Genomic DNA, 16743 nt, shown 5'->3' on the forward strand with positions numbered 1-16743 from the left:
TTACATTTTGCAAAATCTTCCTTAATAGTAGCAATGATTCCAGGAAGCTAACAAATATTTCTGGTGTACACACTATAGCCCCTGTCAAAGGCGTCCATTTTTGAAGTTGCATGTTTTTCTACAACTTGTCTGAAAGACCCAGATATGCTACTACTGCCCATAAGTCATGCACCAACAAAGTCAATATCACTGCATCCTTTTTCTTAAGAATTTGAGCCAATACTCCCACTGACTTGCAGCCAACTTTGCTCTTATTACCTGTTTAACTTTGGCTACATCCCTGATAAAGGCCTCATCATCAACAAAATCCAACAGCTTCTTCAACAGACTCAAATCAGTTATGAAATCTTCTCCAATTCTCTGTAATATCAAGGGAAAGAAATTCACAATTAACAATCCAGTTCATTTAATGTATATGCTTTCACTGTTGTGGATCTCAACCCCTGCCTTCTACAATCAGGGACAACATTTGCCAGAAAAGGGAGAATTGGAGACAAAACACCATGACCTTGAGACACAATGACAGGGCCATAGTACAGAGAGAAAAGATGCTGGTCTGTAAACAGTGTGCTAATAATGTACAAGTTGGCTAGCTGGCTAATCCAGAGCCGGCCTCTGAACTGAGCCAGCATGAACCCAGTTGCAAACAATACAGCTGCTGTCACTGCACAGTTTCATTTAAACCCAGTTATCATGCATGGGGGACTGCTGGTGTTCCAGCAAAAAGAAGCGGGAACATCACCAGCACCAACCCCAACCCTAGGGTCAAGTGGAGGCCTTCTGCAGGCAAACTTTTACACAAGGCTATACTGGGAAACAACTTCCATGTTGGAAATTTCATCATAGGCCGAGAAGAGCAGCCAAGCAACAATCCTTTCATTGTTAACTTCATGGTCCCAACAACCATCTGATACAAATTCAGCAACCTGTGTTTGTGTGCATGTTAAGTGTCATCAACTCACTTATGGTGACCCTAAGAATTAATGCCCTCCCAAATGTCCTATTGTTAGCAGCCTTGCTCAGGCCTTGCAAACTGTGTCCCCAGTTCTCTCCCCAAGTGCTGTGTCCCCAGTTCTCTCCTCTCATACAAAAAAGAAGGACTGCTGTCAGTGGCTTTTCCTCTTGGCTGAAGCCTCTTGTGACTCACCTCCACAATGACATCAGAGAGTCCTGGGTTGCACAGCAGAAGCCAACGCCTAGGAGTAATGCCATTAGTCTTGTTCTGAAACTTCTCTGGCTCCAACTCATAGAAATCCTTGAAACTAGAAGACATGAGTTAACAAGGCATTTCAGAAAAAAATCAAGTCATGTAACTTTTAAGGCTAGCAGAATCAAATGGAGAAACTTTTTCTTTACTACATCATCTCTCGCACGGGCCTGTGTTCTCTGTACAAATACATACTAAACTTCCTTGCACATAGTTAAACATCACATCAGACAGACAGACTAATATCATATCCTTGACATGGTAGTTTTCTATACATGTGAAGCTTTTGCCATGGGGATGAGTCAAACATGAACCTCTCCACTGCAGTGGTACAGTTCCTGAAGTGGTACAGCTTTTTTGATCCTGTTGATTCCACACTTTGGTCCTTTGTTTTACCAATGATATGCAACATGGTGCTGTAACCATAGTATGTTGCCAGTGTTATCAAAACTATGTTAAAAAGTTTTCCCATTACCCCCAAGATTACAAGTTCACTCAAGAGATCATTTGTTGTTTTTTAGTGGCTAACATTCATATTTCTTTGTCTTCTAGTTTCCAAACCATGTTTATATTTTCTAGTCCCAGAGAGGAAGATGCAAACACGCAAAATGAAACAGATTTCATAACGATGCATGAGAAAGAGAGAAACAAGCTTTCTTCCCAGATCCCTGGAAAGATACTACAGTCCCGGTCTGTTTTCTGCTTATACAGCCCCAAGCTCATAAACAAGCAAAGGAAAAACAAGCAGGACTCACACAGAATTCTTTACAATTTCTGAGTGGATCCTGGCCACACCGTTGACTGCATGAGCACCGATAACACAGAGATGAGCCATGTTGATCCTCTTGCAGTCGCCCTCCTCAATCACAGACATCCTTCGGAGACGGTCAATATCTCCTGGGTAAAGGGCTGCCACATGCTGTCGGGGTGCAAAGAAGAATATTGACAACCAGGGCTTAATTATATTATATTGGACCCTAGGATACAGAAGAATGTGAAAAAGAAAAGCAGTTGCTTTGAGGATGTGCATTCATTTTGCCATTTCCTACACCTTTTAAACAAGGACCACCCCATACAAGGCACCAGGAGTTCCACATATGGAACTTCCTGCAGTTTTATTCGTTTAAATAGCTGGTCTGTCAGGTCACAGTTGAGAACAAGAATGTATGGTACTGGTGAGCCTTCTCACTTAGCATTTTTCTGAACAGAAAACACCCCAGAGAGAGGCCCTGGGCAGCAGGGGGGGATACAGGTTAGTGCCAGAAACTGTATAAAGATCTACATGTTTGTGCAGCTCACACAGGGGCATTTTGGTAAAGGAAACGGCAGGAGGAGAGGATTAATCCCCTTCTCCTGTGCCATGGTCCCAGTTCAAATCACAATCCTACACACCAGCTATTTAAAGGGGAGGGAACCCTTTGGGAGCCCCATACATAAAACTCCTAACTCCAAGTTTGGACTTACCCTGTGGATATAGAGAAGGGTACTAGAAACTGGCACCACTGTGATTATGATAGTTTGGTGGGTATATCTATGTCACAAGCACAAATTGGTTTTAGCACAATTTATATTATAAATGTAAAATGGTGTTATACTCATTTAATTGTCATTGCTTACTCCAAACAATCCTAGGATGTATACTTTGGCAAAAGATAGAGGATCGCTAACTTTTCCCAGAGTGCACCTGATCTCCAGGCTACAGAGATCATTTCCCCAGAAGGAAATGGCAGTTTGGAAGGTGAATTGTATGACATCATACCCTGCTCCACCTTCCCAAAGCAACACCTTCAAATCTCCAGGAACTTCCCAAGCCAGAGTTGGTAAGCAATCCTAATGATGGCGCCAAGGATTCTTTAGAGATCTGTAGCTCTTCATCATAAAGCAATAGTTCCCAAGGGTGCTTGAATTATTGTTAAACGATAATAAATCTGTAGCACAGATATTCACCGACAAATCTGTAACAGCTTTTTAAAAGGAATAATAAGCTCTTCTCATGTAGTAAAAATGCAAATCTCAGTTTCCCCAAAATGCATTAAGGTTTTAACCCACGGAAATAATTCATCCTGGTAAATATGCAAGCAGTCCAAGCTAACCACATAATATATCCAAGCAAACAGTGATAGCACTTGTTCCCAGCAAAGTCAAGGGACTATCCAAATGAAGATGAAAGTGATTCCTGAAATGGAATGTTTGACTCTTCCCAGTGGCACCAGACTAACCAGGAGCTTCTACACTCCAATTGGTTTGGGTCATTCTTGTATGGCCCCTGGAGGACTCTAGCAATAGGACCCTGGTGCCTTCATCTCTGTGACAACATGGCATTTTACTGGAGAATGAAGTGATGGGCCTGTTTTCTGCTATGCCACAGCACCAGCACCGAAAATAGTCAGAAGGTGGTGCAGCAACTACCAACTTTATTTATTTAGATTATTTAACCTTTCCACTTGGTGGGTCCTCAAAAAAGCTAATAAGTATGTTCAAATATAAACCAATTCGGACAAAAATCATGATAAAGCATCCAAGAACAATAAAAAAGCTTGGAACGCTACACAATATGCTGTCCCCTATTTCAGTTCAGAAAAGTAACAACAGGGACCAGGTGACACAAAGGACCAATAGAATTCCACACGGAACTATAAAGTTGTTGGCTTTGCCCTGCTTCCTGCATATTCAGGCATAGTTTCAACTACTCTCAAACCCCTGCTTGCTTCCAGCCTTATCAATTCTCTTAATTCCTCCAATTTCTCCAATCCAAACTTCTTACATCCAGATGTTTTTGGTTGATCGCATAAATAATCTCCAGGTGCCTTGGCAGGAGTTTTTCAAACATAGAGACAGGCCAGCGTTCCAGGGCTTCAGGCAGCACCGTATGGTTGGTATACGCACAGGTTCTTCTTGTTATTTCCCAGGCCTAAGGCAAAAACATGTGTGGATTAATATGAGTAAAAAGAAGAAGAATTGCAGATTTATACCCCGCCCTTCTCTCTGAATCAGAAACTCAGAGCAGCTTACAATCTCCTTTATCTTCCTCCCCCACAACAGACACCCTGTGAGGTGGTTGGGGCTGAGAGGGCTATCACAGCAGCTGCCCTTTCAAGGACAACTCCTGCAAGAGCTATGGCTGACCCAAGGCCATGCCAGCATGTGCAAGTGGAGGAGTGGGGAATCAAGCCTGGTTTTCCCAGATAAAGAGTCCACACACTTAACCACTACACCAAACTACACCTAAAAGATCACAGCTGGCTGAATCTGATGTTTCTAGTGATTTGTCCACAATAATTTCCCTTATTGGACTTGCACATAAAGCAGTCCTGATCTACTGCTTGTCCAGTGCATCCACACCATGATTCAGGAGTACCAGCAGATACAAATAAGCAGCTGTTGACTTGTGACATGGCAGAGGCACAACAGACTCTAGGTACAAACCTAAATAGCCTTTTTTAAAAACCCTCTGCTATAATCAGGGTCATAAATGGATTTCCCAAATAATAGGAATATTCTCTACAAGGACTGTGGTTCAGATCAGGGTTCTCCTACAACAGAGAGGCGTGCTAGTATCTGGCTTCATATGATCCCCTCCAAGAGCTGCTATTTGGGGGAAGCATACATATAATATACAGGCAATCTCTTTAGTTTCCCCAATGAGGAAAATAACAGCCATGGTGGAGGATTGTATAAAGTTGGGGAAACAGCACAGGGGAGGAAAGGATACAACTAGTTGGCTCCTTTACAGTTGGACTGCTCAATGTTAAAACCGAGAAGAACCCCCCCCCCTCAAAAAAAAAAAAACTTTACAACTATTTAGTGGTAACTCATGTCCAAAGACATAGGTCTTCCACCAAATGTGTGCTTTTCCCTTTAGGTGGTCTGTACTGAGCTGTCATCAATAATCTTGAGACAGTCTAAGAACTAATTCACAATCTCATGTAATTATGCCATTTCCTTTTTTCTCTCTCACCTTATCCCACTCCATTTTTTCAACATCAATGAGAATTCTCATGAGCTCAGGAATAGCAAGGGCAGGATGGGTGTCATTTAGCTGAATGGCAACCTGCAAAACATACACTCTTAGTGTGAAACTCCACACTCCCATGACATAAAGGCAACACAAGTTGTGGGATCTTTGGACCCCGGATACCATGAGTTCAAATCCAGCCTCAACTCATCCCCCATCTTCTACTCCTTTACAGTCCCCTCCTACTTCTCCAGGGATGCCAACCCTTTCCCACAGATTTGTACAGAAAAAATGAAAACACTCCCTCCAAACTTTCCAAATTTTGTAAAAGAACAAGAACAGACTCTTATCCAAAATAAACTGCACAACCATGCTAACTGCCTTCAAACCAGCAAAGGATTTCCATGAATGGAAAGATCCCCTCCCCCAATTTCCTCCCTCCTGCTGCAAACCTCTGACCCATCCCCCAGGAGCAGCATTTTGGGCTGCAGCAGGAAAGGAGAACATAAGAACATAATAAGAACATAAGAGAAGCCATGTTGGATCAGGCCAAAGGCCCATCCAGTCCAACACTCTGTATCACACAGTGGCCAAAAATTTATATATATACACACACACACACTGTGGCTAATAGCCACTGATGGACCTCTGCTCCATATTTTTATCTAATCCCCTCTTGAAGCTGGCTATGCTTGTAGCCACCACCACCTCCTGTGACAGTGAATTCCACATGTTAATCACCCTTTGGGTGAAGAAGTACCTCCTTTTATCCGTTCTAACTCGACTGCTCAGCAATTTCATTGAATCGGTATAATTATTAAACTTGTAGGGGTTTTTGTGGTGAACAAGTAAAAAACAGCAAAGCATTTTGTAAGCTGAGTTAGTTGTATAAGTAATTATTTAACAATAATGTGCGTTATAAAGGTGCATCAATACTGATGCATCAAGACTAATGTAATTATGATTATTTCTAGGTATTACAATAATAATATCACAGTAAGGATAATGGTCACAGTTTTGCTTTCTAGAATTACTTGGAAGCTCCACTGCCACTCCAAAATGCTAGTTCATTTTTGAAAAATGCAGAAAATTGGTAACAGAGGTATTCTCTGTAACCATTTGTTCAGCCCTAGTATTCACCTTGTCAGGGAAAGTTTCAAAACAGGTTCTGACGGGGTCCCGACAACCAAATTTGGAAGACTTGAATCGCCGTATGATATCCTGGAGAGTGGCCGCTACCACAAAGTACTCCTGTTTCAAACGCAGCTCTTTCCCTTCAAAGAACTTAGAAACATGGAAAGAAATGTCACTGCTGTGGAAGTCTGTAAAAGTCTCTGCAGCATCCAACACAATGAAGCCAGTACCCAAAGCACTGCAAAACTATTATGACTCTTCTTCTTTATTGAGCGCTTAGAGCATCCTATAATCTATACACTATTACAGAACTATTGTAGTGTAGTAGTTAGAGCATTATGAGGATCTGGCAGATCTGGGTTCAAATCCATACTCTGCCATGAAATTCATGCCCATCACTAGCCTACCTCACAGGGTTGCAATAAGGATATGTATGAGAAGAACCATGTACCCTGCCCTGAGCCCTTTGGAGGAATGGTGGCATTAAGATATTAACAGACAGAAGAAACGAAATTTTGGGCATAAGCGCTTGTGAAATCCCAATGGTTCTTTCCATCAAACCCATCTTTGATATACACATTTATCTGAAATAATTAGGCACATTTCATCCACAGAAATGAAAGAATACAATTGTAATCCTTTTTTGAAATTTCTGCAAAGTCAGAGAACAAATCTTCATTCATCATCGGACAAGTAGAACAGAATCAAAGAAAGTCAAAACTTGCTTAACCTATTCAGGAAATCACCAGGAAATCAATGGGACTTGTGTTAAGCATGCTTACTTTTTTCTGAACTGTACCCAATGGCCCCAATTCAGGTAAAGTCAGCCATGCTTACTCCCATTGAAATAAATAAAACAAGATAATCAGTTTAGGTTCAAGGAAAAGAGATTACAGATTAAGAAAAAATAAAAATATAACACAAGCAAAAAAAAGTGAAACAGAAGGAACCAGTTACTAGGAAGCTGTGTTTGTGCAATGCAGTGTGCACTTGACCATTTATCCATAAATCAAAACATGTTTCAAGTGCCCATCTATAATAGTAAAACAGACCAACAAGATAAGATCAGTTCAGTTAACCAGAAGGGCTTAGTTCAACATATTTGCTTAAAACCATAAAATAGTATTCACAAGTATAATTTTTTAACATAATGAATCAATATACACACACATATATTTCTACTGTGTTCTTTAGAATATCCTCTCAGTTAATCAACACAGCAGAATAGGAAAACCTCTCTACACATGTATAGGATCTATATTATAATAAATTAAATAGTCATTTCTGCAGGAAACAGCAATAGGCTGCATATGCTTAGCAGAAGAGACTATGAGTGGCATAAAACATTAACTCACATTATCGTTTGGATACAGTACTCTGGAGATGTTTTCTGCCAAGTTTCTGTCCAACACTGCCTGGATATAATCACCAACATTAACTAGATCAAGCAAAGGAACACATATCAATGGAACAGCCAAGCCAACTCCATAAATGTAAAATGCCGGTACAGTAATTATATATTTCATCTGCTGTATTATCTAGAATATCCTCTCAGTAAAGCACGAGTCTAATTTTTGCAAGATAGCTATGCAAGTCTGTTGCAGCCGAATCAACAGACTCCTGCAGAGACTTAGACTAATGGATTTATTCTGGCATAAATTTTCATTAGCCAGAGCTCATAGCTGATCAAGTAAGCTCTAATTCATACTAAAATTTGCCATAATAAATTCATTAAGTTTTTCTTTAAACATGCCACAAGACTTTTTTCTCATTTAGCAGACTCTTCCAAATAAACAGCTCCTCTTGTCCATGTCATTCCTACAGAAAATGTTGCTTTGGATAGGTTTTTATTGGCGGGCTGGGGGGGGGGGGGAATCAACCTTTGCTGAATACATTTCAGAAGCCTAAATGATAGACCAAGACTTCCATAAATGACAAAAGGAATACCTAAATTTTTATTTAGTATATATGATCACCATCTTCAAGTACTTGAAAGGTTGTCATATAGAGGATGGTGCAGAATTGTTTTCTGTGGCCCCAGAAGGTAGGACCAGAACCAGTGGGTTAAAATTAAATCATAAGAGTTTCCAGCTCAACATTAGGAAGAACTTCCAGACCATTAGAGCAGTTCCTCAGTGGAACAGGCTTCTCGGGAGGTGGTGGGTTCTCCTTCCTTGGAGGTTTTTAAACAGAGGCTAGATGGCCATCTGATAGCAATGAAGATCCTGTGAATTTAGGGGGAGGTATTTGTGAGTTTCCTGCATTTTGCAGGGGGTTGGACTAGATGACCTTGGAGGTCCCTTCCAACTCTGTGATTCTATAAAGAGCCCTAGAACAAGACTCCTCATCTTAAGTCACCAGATATTGGCAGTTTCAAGGACACATTGCCTAGTGCAGAAATGATGAACACAGCACCTTCCTAACACAGCCATCCAGCATATAGGTGATGAAGAACTAAACTGCACTGACCCATTGTATACAAGGGACAAGAGCCTTATATGCATCTGTGCTGTAGTCAGCACATTCTTATGGAAGAAAACCTCAAGATAGAAATGGTGGATGGGTCCTATCTGCTGCAGACAACTCAAAGCCAATTCACCAGTTTCTGCTTCTGTGCATGCTGGAACATTAAGCAGTGCTTTGACAGGACAGACATTGTGGCTTTTATTCCACCCAGCCAAATTTCCAACCTGCTGAACATTAAGAAGTCTGAGTTTGTATTTTCCTCTAGCAATAGGCAACCCAGATATATCCCCAAAATAAAAATAAAAGAACAAGACAGCATATTCCAGAAGGAGACCACACTTACATTCTTCAAGGTTGAAGTCATTGGGAGCTTTGGCAGACCACAGCCTCATAGTGTTGACTGTATTGTTCTTGTATCCTGGAACAGGAGTGTCGTAAGGCATGGCAAGCACTACCTAGAAAAAGCAGAAATGCATCAGATAAAGATTAGGAAAAAGAGCGGTTGCTGAAGCCTGTTTGGCTTTGCCAGGAGGAAAAGAAAAGCAGTAAAGAAGTGTTTTAATAAATAATAAATTTAATGAATCCATCACCTATGGAATGCTGATCTTCTCTAGTACTGGTGGCTCTCAACCCCTGACCTGGAAGTGAAGCTTCATTGTCTCCAGCTGCTAGTCGGGCAATACTGCCTTCCCCCTCCCACAAGTTCCATGTGATCCCACTGGTGGGTGACCAACCCATTCTTTGGAGGCCTGTGAGGGAATAGACACCTGCATAGACAAAATTGGTGAGGCAGCACCAATAAAAAAGAGCATGCAGAGGATGTATTTCAGTAGCTTATTCACCAATTTGTAAATTAACTTGGAATTAAACAGTAGGCCTCAAAAAATCAAAGTTAAAGAGTTTCCAGTGATAGTTTAAAGAGCTCTTTATACTATCACTGGAAACCCTCAACATATCAATTAGAAATGATAAAGAAATAAAGGGAACAACTATAAGAGGAGAAGAATATAAGCTCCAAGCATTTGCAGACGACCTAATATTTATTTTAGAAAATCCACTGGAATCAATTGGTTTTTTAAAAGAAAAATTAAAGGAAAAAGGAGGTTTGGCTGGAATGAGAGTTAACTATCAAAAAACAAAAATGTTAGTGAAAAATATGACAAACCCTCAAAGAGAAGAATTAGAACAGGAATCAGGCTTTCAAGTTGCAAAGAAGGTGAAGTATTTGGGAATACAATTGTCAAATAAATCCATATCTTTATGGGAAGATAACTATATAAAACTTCTTAAAGAAACTGACAGAGATGTGAATAATCGGGATAAACTACAACTCTAATTGATGGGTTGGATTGCAGCTATTAAAATTAATGTCCTACTTAGAATGCTATTTCTATTCCAAACTATACCAATTTTCATAAAACAGACTATATTCCAAGAATCTATTGAAAGATGATGCATCTCTGAAAACAAATGAAGAATTAAGAAGCCAAAATATAAATTTAGACTGGTGGATGAGAGCTCAAATCCAATCGAGATATGGGAAAGATAAAACTCAAGGCTTTGAGAAAGATATGTTAATATTTGATAAAACTATTTGTGGCCCAGATGAGAAATTAATTAAGAAGATCTATGCCATCCTGTTACAACAAAAATTGGAGGAGGTCGTTAAAGAAAGTATGGTTAAGTGGGCACAGAACCTGAGGCACAATATACAGTTAGATCAGTGGGAACTACTGTGGACAACAAATATGAAAATAACAAAATGAATAGCATTTAAGGAAAACCTTTACAAAATGTTTTATAGATGGCACTTAATGCCCAATAGCTAGGATGTACCCAGGTATGTCAAACATATGTTGGAAATGCTGTAGCAAGGAGGGGTCGTTCTACCACATGTGATGGTCATATAGGAAAGCAAAAATATATTGGGTTATGATACATAGTTCGATTCAAAAGATATGTAGCATATTCTTCCAGTATTTTGCATATTGCATCCTTGCAGTCGTTAGTATATGAATGCACAGCTGTCTCATTGTGGAATGCCTTCTCCCAAAACATCAGGGCCTTGCAGGACCTGCCACAGTTCCACAAGGCCTGTAAGACCGAACTTTTCAAACTCTCCTTAAATGGATAGGGGGAGTGGCTATTACCTTCAGCATTGACAATCTCACTGAATTAATATAATGGAAATCAGAAGCTTGCCATCTCGGATTTTTAATATATACGGAAATGTTTTTATATATCTAATTTTAATATGTTTGTAAATTGCTAATGTTTTTAGACTGTTGTTAGCCGCCCTGAGCCTGTCGGGGGAGGGCAGGATATAAATCTGATAAATAAAAGGCATTACATGGTTTTTGAATTTTGCTATGGGCCAACATGACAACCCATTTTTTTGTCTGCATCTCAAAATGCACTTCAGAGGCATAAGTGGAATGTGATACAGGTTGCTAAAATCACACTAGAGAAAGCTGTTTTGAAAACTTTCCAACATGCCCTAGATAATTCTTCTCAAGTGCTGACTAGCTGCATACTGCTTCAAATCTAACATTCAAACATTCTTTGGAAGGAAGTGATTTGCAATCCAGAAAAAAAAATCATCTTTCTTCATCATATGGGATGTTAAAAAGAGGGGGGACACACACCCATTTCAGGCCAGGGTGTGGAGGCATTTTTGTCTTCATCCTCCAGGACACCTATTTGATATTCATATTTTTTTTCTTTAAAGTGCTATAACAACATGGGGTGCATGCATCAGGATAATAACAGCAACAATTTGTCTGGAAGGACTAAAGCTATCAAATCCCTCAGGTTGTAAGAAAGAGTTAAAAGATTAGTTGGTTGTTAGGGGAGGGACGGTGGCTCAGTGGTAGAGCATCTGCTTGGGAAGCAGAAGGTCCCAGGTTCAATCCCCGGCATCTCCAAAAAAGGGTCCAGGCAAATAGGTGTGAAAAACCTCAGCTTGAGACCCTGGAGAGCCGCTGCCAGTCTGAGAAGACAATACTGACTTTGATGGAACAAGGGTCTGATTCAGTATAAGGCAGCTTCATATGTTCATGATCTCCCAGTTTGGGAAGGACGGTGGCTCAGTGGTAGAGCATCTGCTTGGTAAGCAGAAGGTTCCAGGTTCGATCCCCGGCATCTCCAACTAAAAGGGGTCCAGGCAAATAGGTGTGAAAAATCACAGCTTGAGGCTCTGGAAGGGCACTGCCAGTCTGAGTAAGCAAGACTGACTTTGATGGACCCAGGGGGGTCTGATTCAGTAGAAGGCAGCTTCATATGTTTCATATGCACTCTCTTGCAGAAAGTATTTATCTATTTAATGGGGGAGGGACGGTGGCTCAGTGGTAGAGCATCTGCTTGGGAAGCAGAAGGTCCCAGGTTCAATCCCTGGCATCTCCAAAAAAGGGTCCAGGCAAAAAAGGTGTGAAAAACCTCAGCTTGAGACCCTGGAGAGCTGCTGCCAGTCTGAGAAGACAATACTGACTTTGATGGACCAAGGGTCTGATTCAGTATAAGGAGGCTTCATATGTTCATTTTGAGGACTTAATAAAGAGTTATTCAAGTCTAGCTTTGGATGTCCTGTTGTGTGGAGACAATCCCCTTCCACTACCAATAAAGCTTAAACAGAATTGACTCTGGGCAACTCAGCCCCCTGTGTACCACAATACCATGTTTTCACCAGGGGTTGTTGTTCAGTAAGTCATACTCCAGGCTTAACTGTGACTTTTTGGAAAAGGTGTTAATTTAATTACAGACCAGAAGCAATATGTTCAAGAGACTAGCTGATGGGGAGTGGAAGGGGACAAAGGCATATCCTAAACATTTTGCTGCCTCCTGTAGAAAGGCTGACAATGCTAGAGAATCTCTTGTTACACTGTTATTTATTGCTTACTAGATTATTATGTTTACTGAAATACATTTCAGAGAAAGTAGCTGGGTGGATGTGCAACATCGACAACTCCAACTAGCTCAGCTATGCTGCATTATACAAGTCCCTATGTGTGCTCCTCCATCTAAATTTGGATCTTCCCCCAAAGAACTTGATGATACTTCACCTGAGTATCAACCCATTTAATGCCATCCGGAGTGTGATCCACTCGGCCATAGAAGTGCACAGGGAGCATGTACTCTGGGCGGGCTTTTTCCCAAGGATTGCCATAACGTAGCCAATCATCAGCTTCTTCCACCTTACAACAAAGAAGAAGCAGAATGTTCTTTCGTTAGCAAGTTATCTTCACACAAAGGGTTTCCAGCACTGCTACATACAGAGATCTTTTCCAGCCAATGGTAATTTTTAAAATTAAAAGCCAGTCCCCAAGCTAACTGTGGGGCAAGCCAGCCCCCTTTCCCTTGTCCTGCCATGTGCCCTTGTGGACAGTTTCACCCTTCAGGAATTCACCACAGCCTGCCCCCCTGACCAGTCTATATCCCACACCATATCATTAGAAAAATGGCATCCAGAATAGGGATACAGATAAGGAGAAAGGCACAGTAATGGTTGGGAAGCAGGCATAGGCTTAAAAAGGCCTACAGTTGGATTCAAGCTGCAACCTAGATACCAGATGCAGTCTTTTCAAACTCCCCAGCAACACTAGAGAGAAGTCAGCTGTGACACCGCTTGCCCACTCCTCTCTGCAGTCTCTTGTCCACTGCACCTCCCATAGGTGTGAGACACACTTTGATGTAAGAGAGGTCAGTTCTAGAAGGGATGCCTCAACTCTCTTTAAATTTCCTCCTAAGGTAAGAGACTTTTCTGGTGCCCATGTTACGAGATGGTAACTTTAAGCAGCTTTGGGGGCTTGGCATAACTTTCAAAATATCTGTTGAGGAAGAAACCCCTAGGCAGTGATTATGTCTTGTTGTTTAGAAAGGGGAATTTTGTCCTTTCCTGGCAAATTAAATGACCCACATTGGCTGTACATCCTATAAGCTTATCTTCTCTACTACTACATCCTATAAGCTTATCTTCTCTACTACCTGCTCACCAACACAGCAGTTTTGTATGCAGAAAGTTCCAGATTTAGTCCCAAACATCTCTGCTTCCAAGGATCTCAGTTAGTAGAGCAGGGAAAGATCTTTGAACTTAGAACTCCTGCCAGTTAGAACAGTCAGTACTGGGCTAAATGAACTCAGGGTAAAAATTTTCTTATCACAGATCAAAAATCTTTGATCTTTGCATGGGCACTGCTTGCTCACTCTCATCAGCCAAGTTTGTAGAGTTCCAGGCTTGGTAGGTATAGTTTCTTCCAAAATGCCCTCACTTTGCTCCACTGTGTACCCCTTAGGCACCAGGGAGGGCTGGAACAAAGAGATGTCTTTTCTAAAAGTGCCCAGACAGCTTCTACCATGACAGCAAAACGTCTACCTGCACAGCCCTCTCCTGAACATGGTGTCTCTAGGAGCAAATAAAATCCAAGTCAGAAACAGAATAAAAAGAATTGTAGTTCTTTCACCAACATACCTGCCAGCCATCAACAATCTTCTGATTAAAAATTCCAAATTCATAGCGGATGCCATAGCCATAGGCTGCAAGTCCTAGTGTTGCCATAGAATCCAGAAAGCAAGCTAAAATGGCAAATTTTTGTTAACAGTCAAATAAGTAGATTTTTTTTTAAAAAGCAGCTATCACCCATGTGACCCTATGGATGAGTGGTTACTAAAAACATCAAATAAAGCAGCTAGAGCTTTCAAGCACATTTGTATCCCACCCATCTGCTGAATAAAAAAAATCAGCCCTCTAGGTAGCTAACAATACAAAAATATGAGAAAATTATATATTCAAGTATAAAAAAAGACCAAATTAGAATACAGAAAATAAAACATAGCAACAGAAGCAAAATAAACAAAGAACTAACAATGTAGGTAACAAAAAACAACAATCAATAGCATGGAAACCACAAATAAGATTGCCCTCAGCAGGAAAAAAATGAAATAATGAAGCGCAAGAAGTAGACTTAAAACTAATTAAGGCTATGGTATGCATTGTCTCCTGGAGGAAGGGCACACAGCAAAGCCAAGCCTGCATGTGTCAGGAATTTCATTCCCACCACAAAATTCAAAATACACATTTTATTGCTTGAACTCACGAAGGACATAGGGCTATTTTTTTCCCAGACTTTCCACGCTCTTGTCCTAACTGCTATCAAGGTGGCTTGCCAATAATGATAAAAAACAGCATCAAAACAATTTAATAATTCAGGATTGCAAAGAACTGAAGCAGTGGACACCTAGTGAGTTCATGGTTTGGGATGAGTTCTAGTCACTCATTTTTCCAGTCCATATCTTTTACATTTGCTGCTATATCAGATCTAATGGAAGCCAGCCCTCCTGAGATCCAGTGAAATCAGAATGATGTAAACATACACCACAGGAGGTGGTGGACTCTCCTTCTTTGGAGGTTTTTAAACTGAGGCTAGATGGCTATCTGACAGCAATGCTGATTCTGTGAACTTGGGCAGATCATCAGAGGGAGGGCAAGAAGGGGAACATCAGTGCTTAGTTCTCATGGCCCTTTCTTACATGCCCAGGGAAATGCTGATTGCCACTTTGGGATCAGGAAGTAATTTTCTCCAGGCCAATTTGGCCAGGGATCCTGAAGACGTTTGGGTTTTTTTGCCATTTTCAGGGCATGGAGCAGGGATCACTGGGGATGTATGGGGGGGGGGGGTATTTGCGAAGTTCCTGCATTGTGCAGGAGGCTGAACTAGATGACCCTGTAGGTCCCTTCTAACACTATGATTCAAAGTGCATAACAATACTAGCAGGACTTTGGAGTACTGACCAAAATCACAACTCACCTGCTAGACGCCCCAGACCCCCATTGCCAAGGCCAGCATCTTCCTCAATCTCTTCCAGCTCTTCCAGGTCCAGTCCAAGCTATTTTGAAGAGCAAATGTGGCACAGTATTACTGTTCATCTCATCACCCAGCAGAGCACCAAAACTGTTTCATTCCTGAATAACTCCCCTAGAGAAATCTATTGTACTCTATTAATAATAATGCCTTTTTACTGGAGCAGGATTTTAGTTTTTGAAACTACTTTGCTGTTCTGCATTTTTGCCACAGGGAATGAAAATATTAAAAAAAGACTTCTACCAATGAAAGGTATGATTTCATTTCTTGAAGTGTTGTTAGACCATACTTCAGAGAAATAACAGATTAAACACACACACAACCAGTTACATCAAAGTCAGCCAATGCTTAATTTTCTTTTGAGGGGCTGGCTAAACAATATTTCAGAGAGTAGCTGTGTTGGTCTGTAGGAGAGCAGTGAGATACAAGTCCCATAGCTCCTTAGAGACCTACAAGATTTTTAGGGTACAAGATTCTGAGAGTCAAAGCCCCCTTTGTCAGATACCCTCAGAACTTTGACTCTCGAAAGCTTATACCCTGAAAATCTTGTTGGTGTCTGAGGTGCCACTGGACAACAATCTACCCGATTATGAGACCCCCAAGGAACTTGGCTCTGACCTGGATAGACCAGGCAAGCCAGCTCTCATCAAATCTCGCAAGCTAAGCAGGATCGGGTCTGGCAAGTACTTAGATGGGAGACCTCATTGGAATATCAGAGCCAGGGGGAAGGCAGGCCTTATTCAGCCATCTCTCTGAATATCCTCCAGGCTCCCCAGTAGGGGCCAGTCACCAGAGGTGACTTCTAGATGCACACACACACGTGCACACAAAAATACCAGAGAGAGACAGACAGACAGACAGACTGACTCCAAGGAATTTGGGAAAGAGTAACCTTTGTGATCCTGGTTAGGTTGAATGCTTGTTCCAAGACCAACCAGAAAACTCTGGCACTCTGCTGGGATTTGAACCTGGATCTTTCCATTACACATTCAACATTGTGAGGGGGGGGATAAACAGGATTAAAAAATGTAGGTATTGAAGCAGAGAAATAACAAGGTCCGCAGACTTACTGGGTTGAAGCGAGGTTTTTACTTTATGACACCAGAACACAGTCGGGCATGGGCCCC

The 16743-nt window shown here is 41.2% G+C and overlaps 1 protein-coding gene across 1 annotated transcript in view; it reads right to left on the bottom strand.

Annotated features, from left to right (window-relative positions):
* The window catches only part of PYGB (glycogen phosphorylase B), a 58276-nt gene that overhangs the window by 15051 nt on the left and 26482 nt on the right, over positions 1 to 16743 (bottom strand). The window contains exons 3-13 of the mRNA XM_060248768.1: positions 15563 to 15641; positions 14227 to 14330; positions 12821 to 12952; positions 9106 to 9217; positions 7652 to 7734; positions 6303 to 6446; positions 5166 to 5258; positions 3972 to 4118; positions 1963 to 2126; positions 1148 to 1262; positions 259 to 360 (exon numbers count right to left, since the gene is read on the bottom strand). Of these exons, the coding sequence (XP_060104751.1) occupies positions 259 to 360; positions 1148 to 1262; positions 1963 to 2126; positions 3972 to 4118; positions 5166 to 5258; positions 6303 to 6446; positions 7652 to 7734; positions 9106 to 9217; positions 12821 to 12952; positions 14227 to 14330; positions 15563 to 15641 (1275 nt within the window). The remainder of the gene's footprint in view (positions 1 to 258; positions 361 to 1147; positions 1263 to 1962; positions 2127 to 3971; positions 4119 to 5165; positions 5259 to 6302; positions 6447 to 7651; positions 7735 to 9105; positions 9218 to 12820; positions 12953 to 14226; positions 14331 to 15562; positions 15642 to 16743) is intronic.

Source organism: Heteronotia binoei, chromosome 1, assembly GCF_032191835.1.
Source record: "Heteronotia binoei isolate CCM8104 ecotype False Entrance Well chromosome 1, APGP_CSIRO_Hbin_v1, whole genome shotgun sequence".
NCBI lineage: Eukaryota > Metazoa > Chordata > Lepidosauria > Squamata > Gekkonidae > Heteronotia > Heteronotia binoei.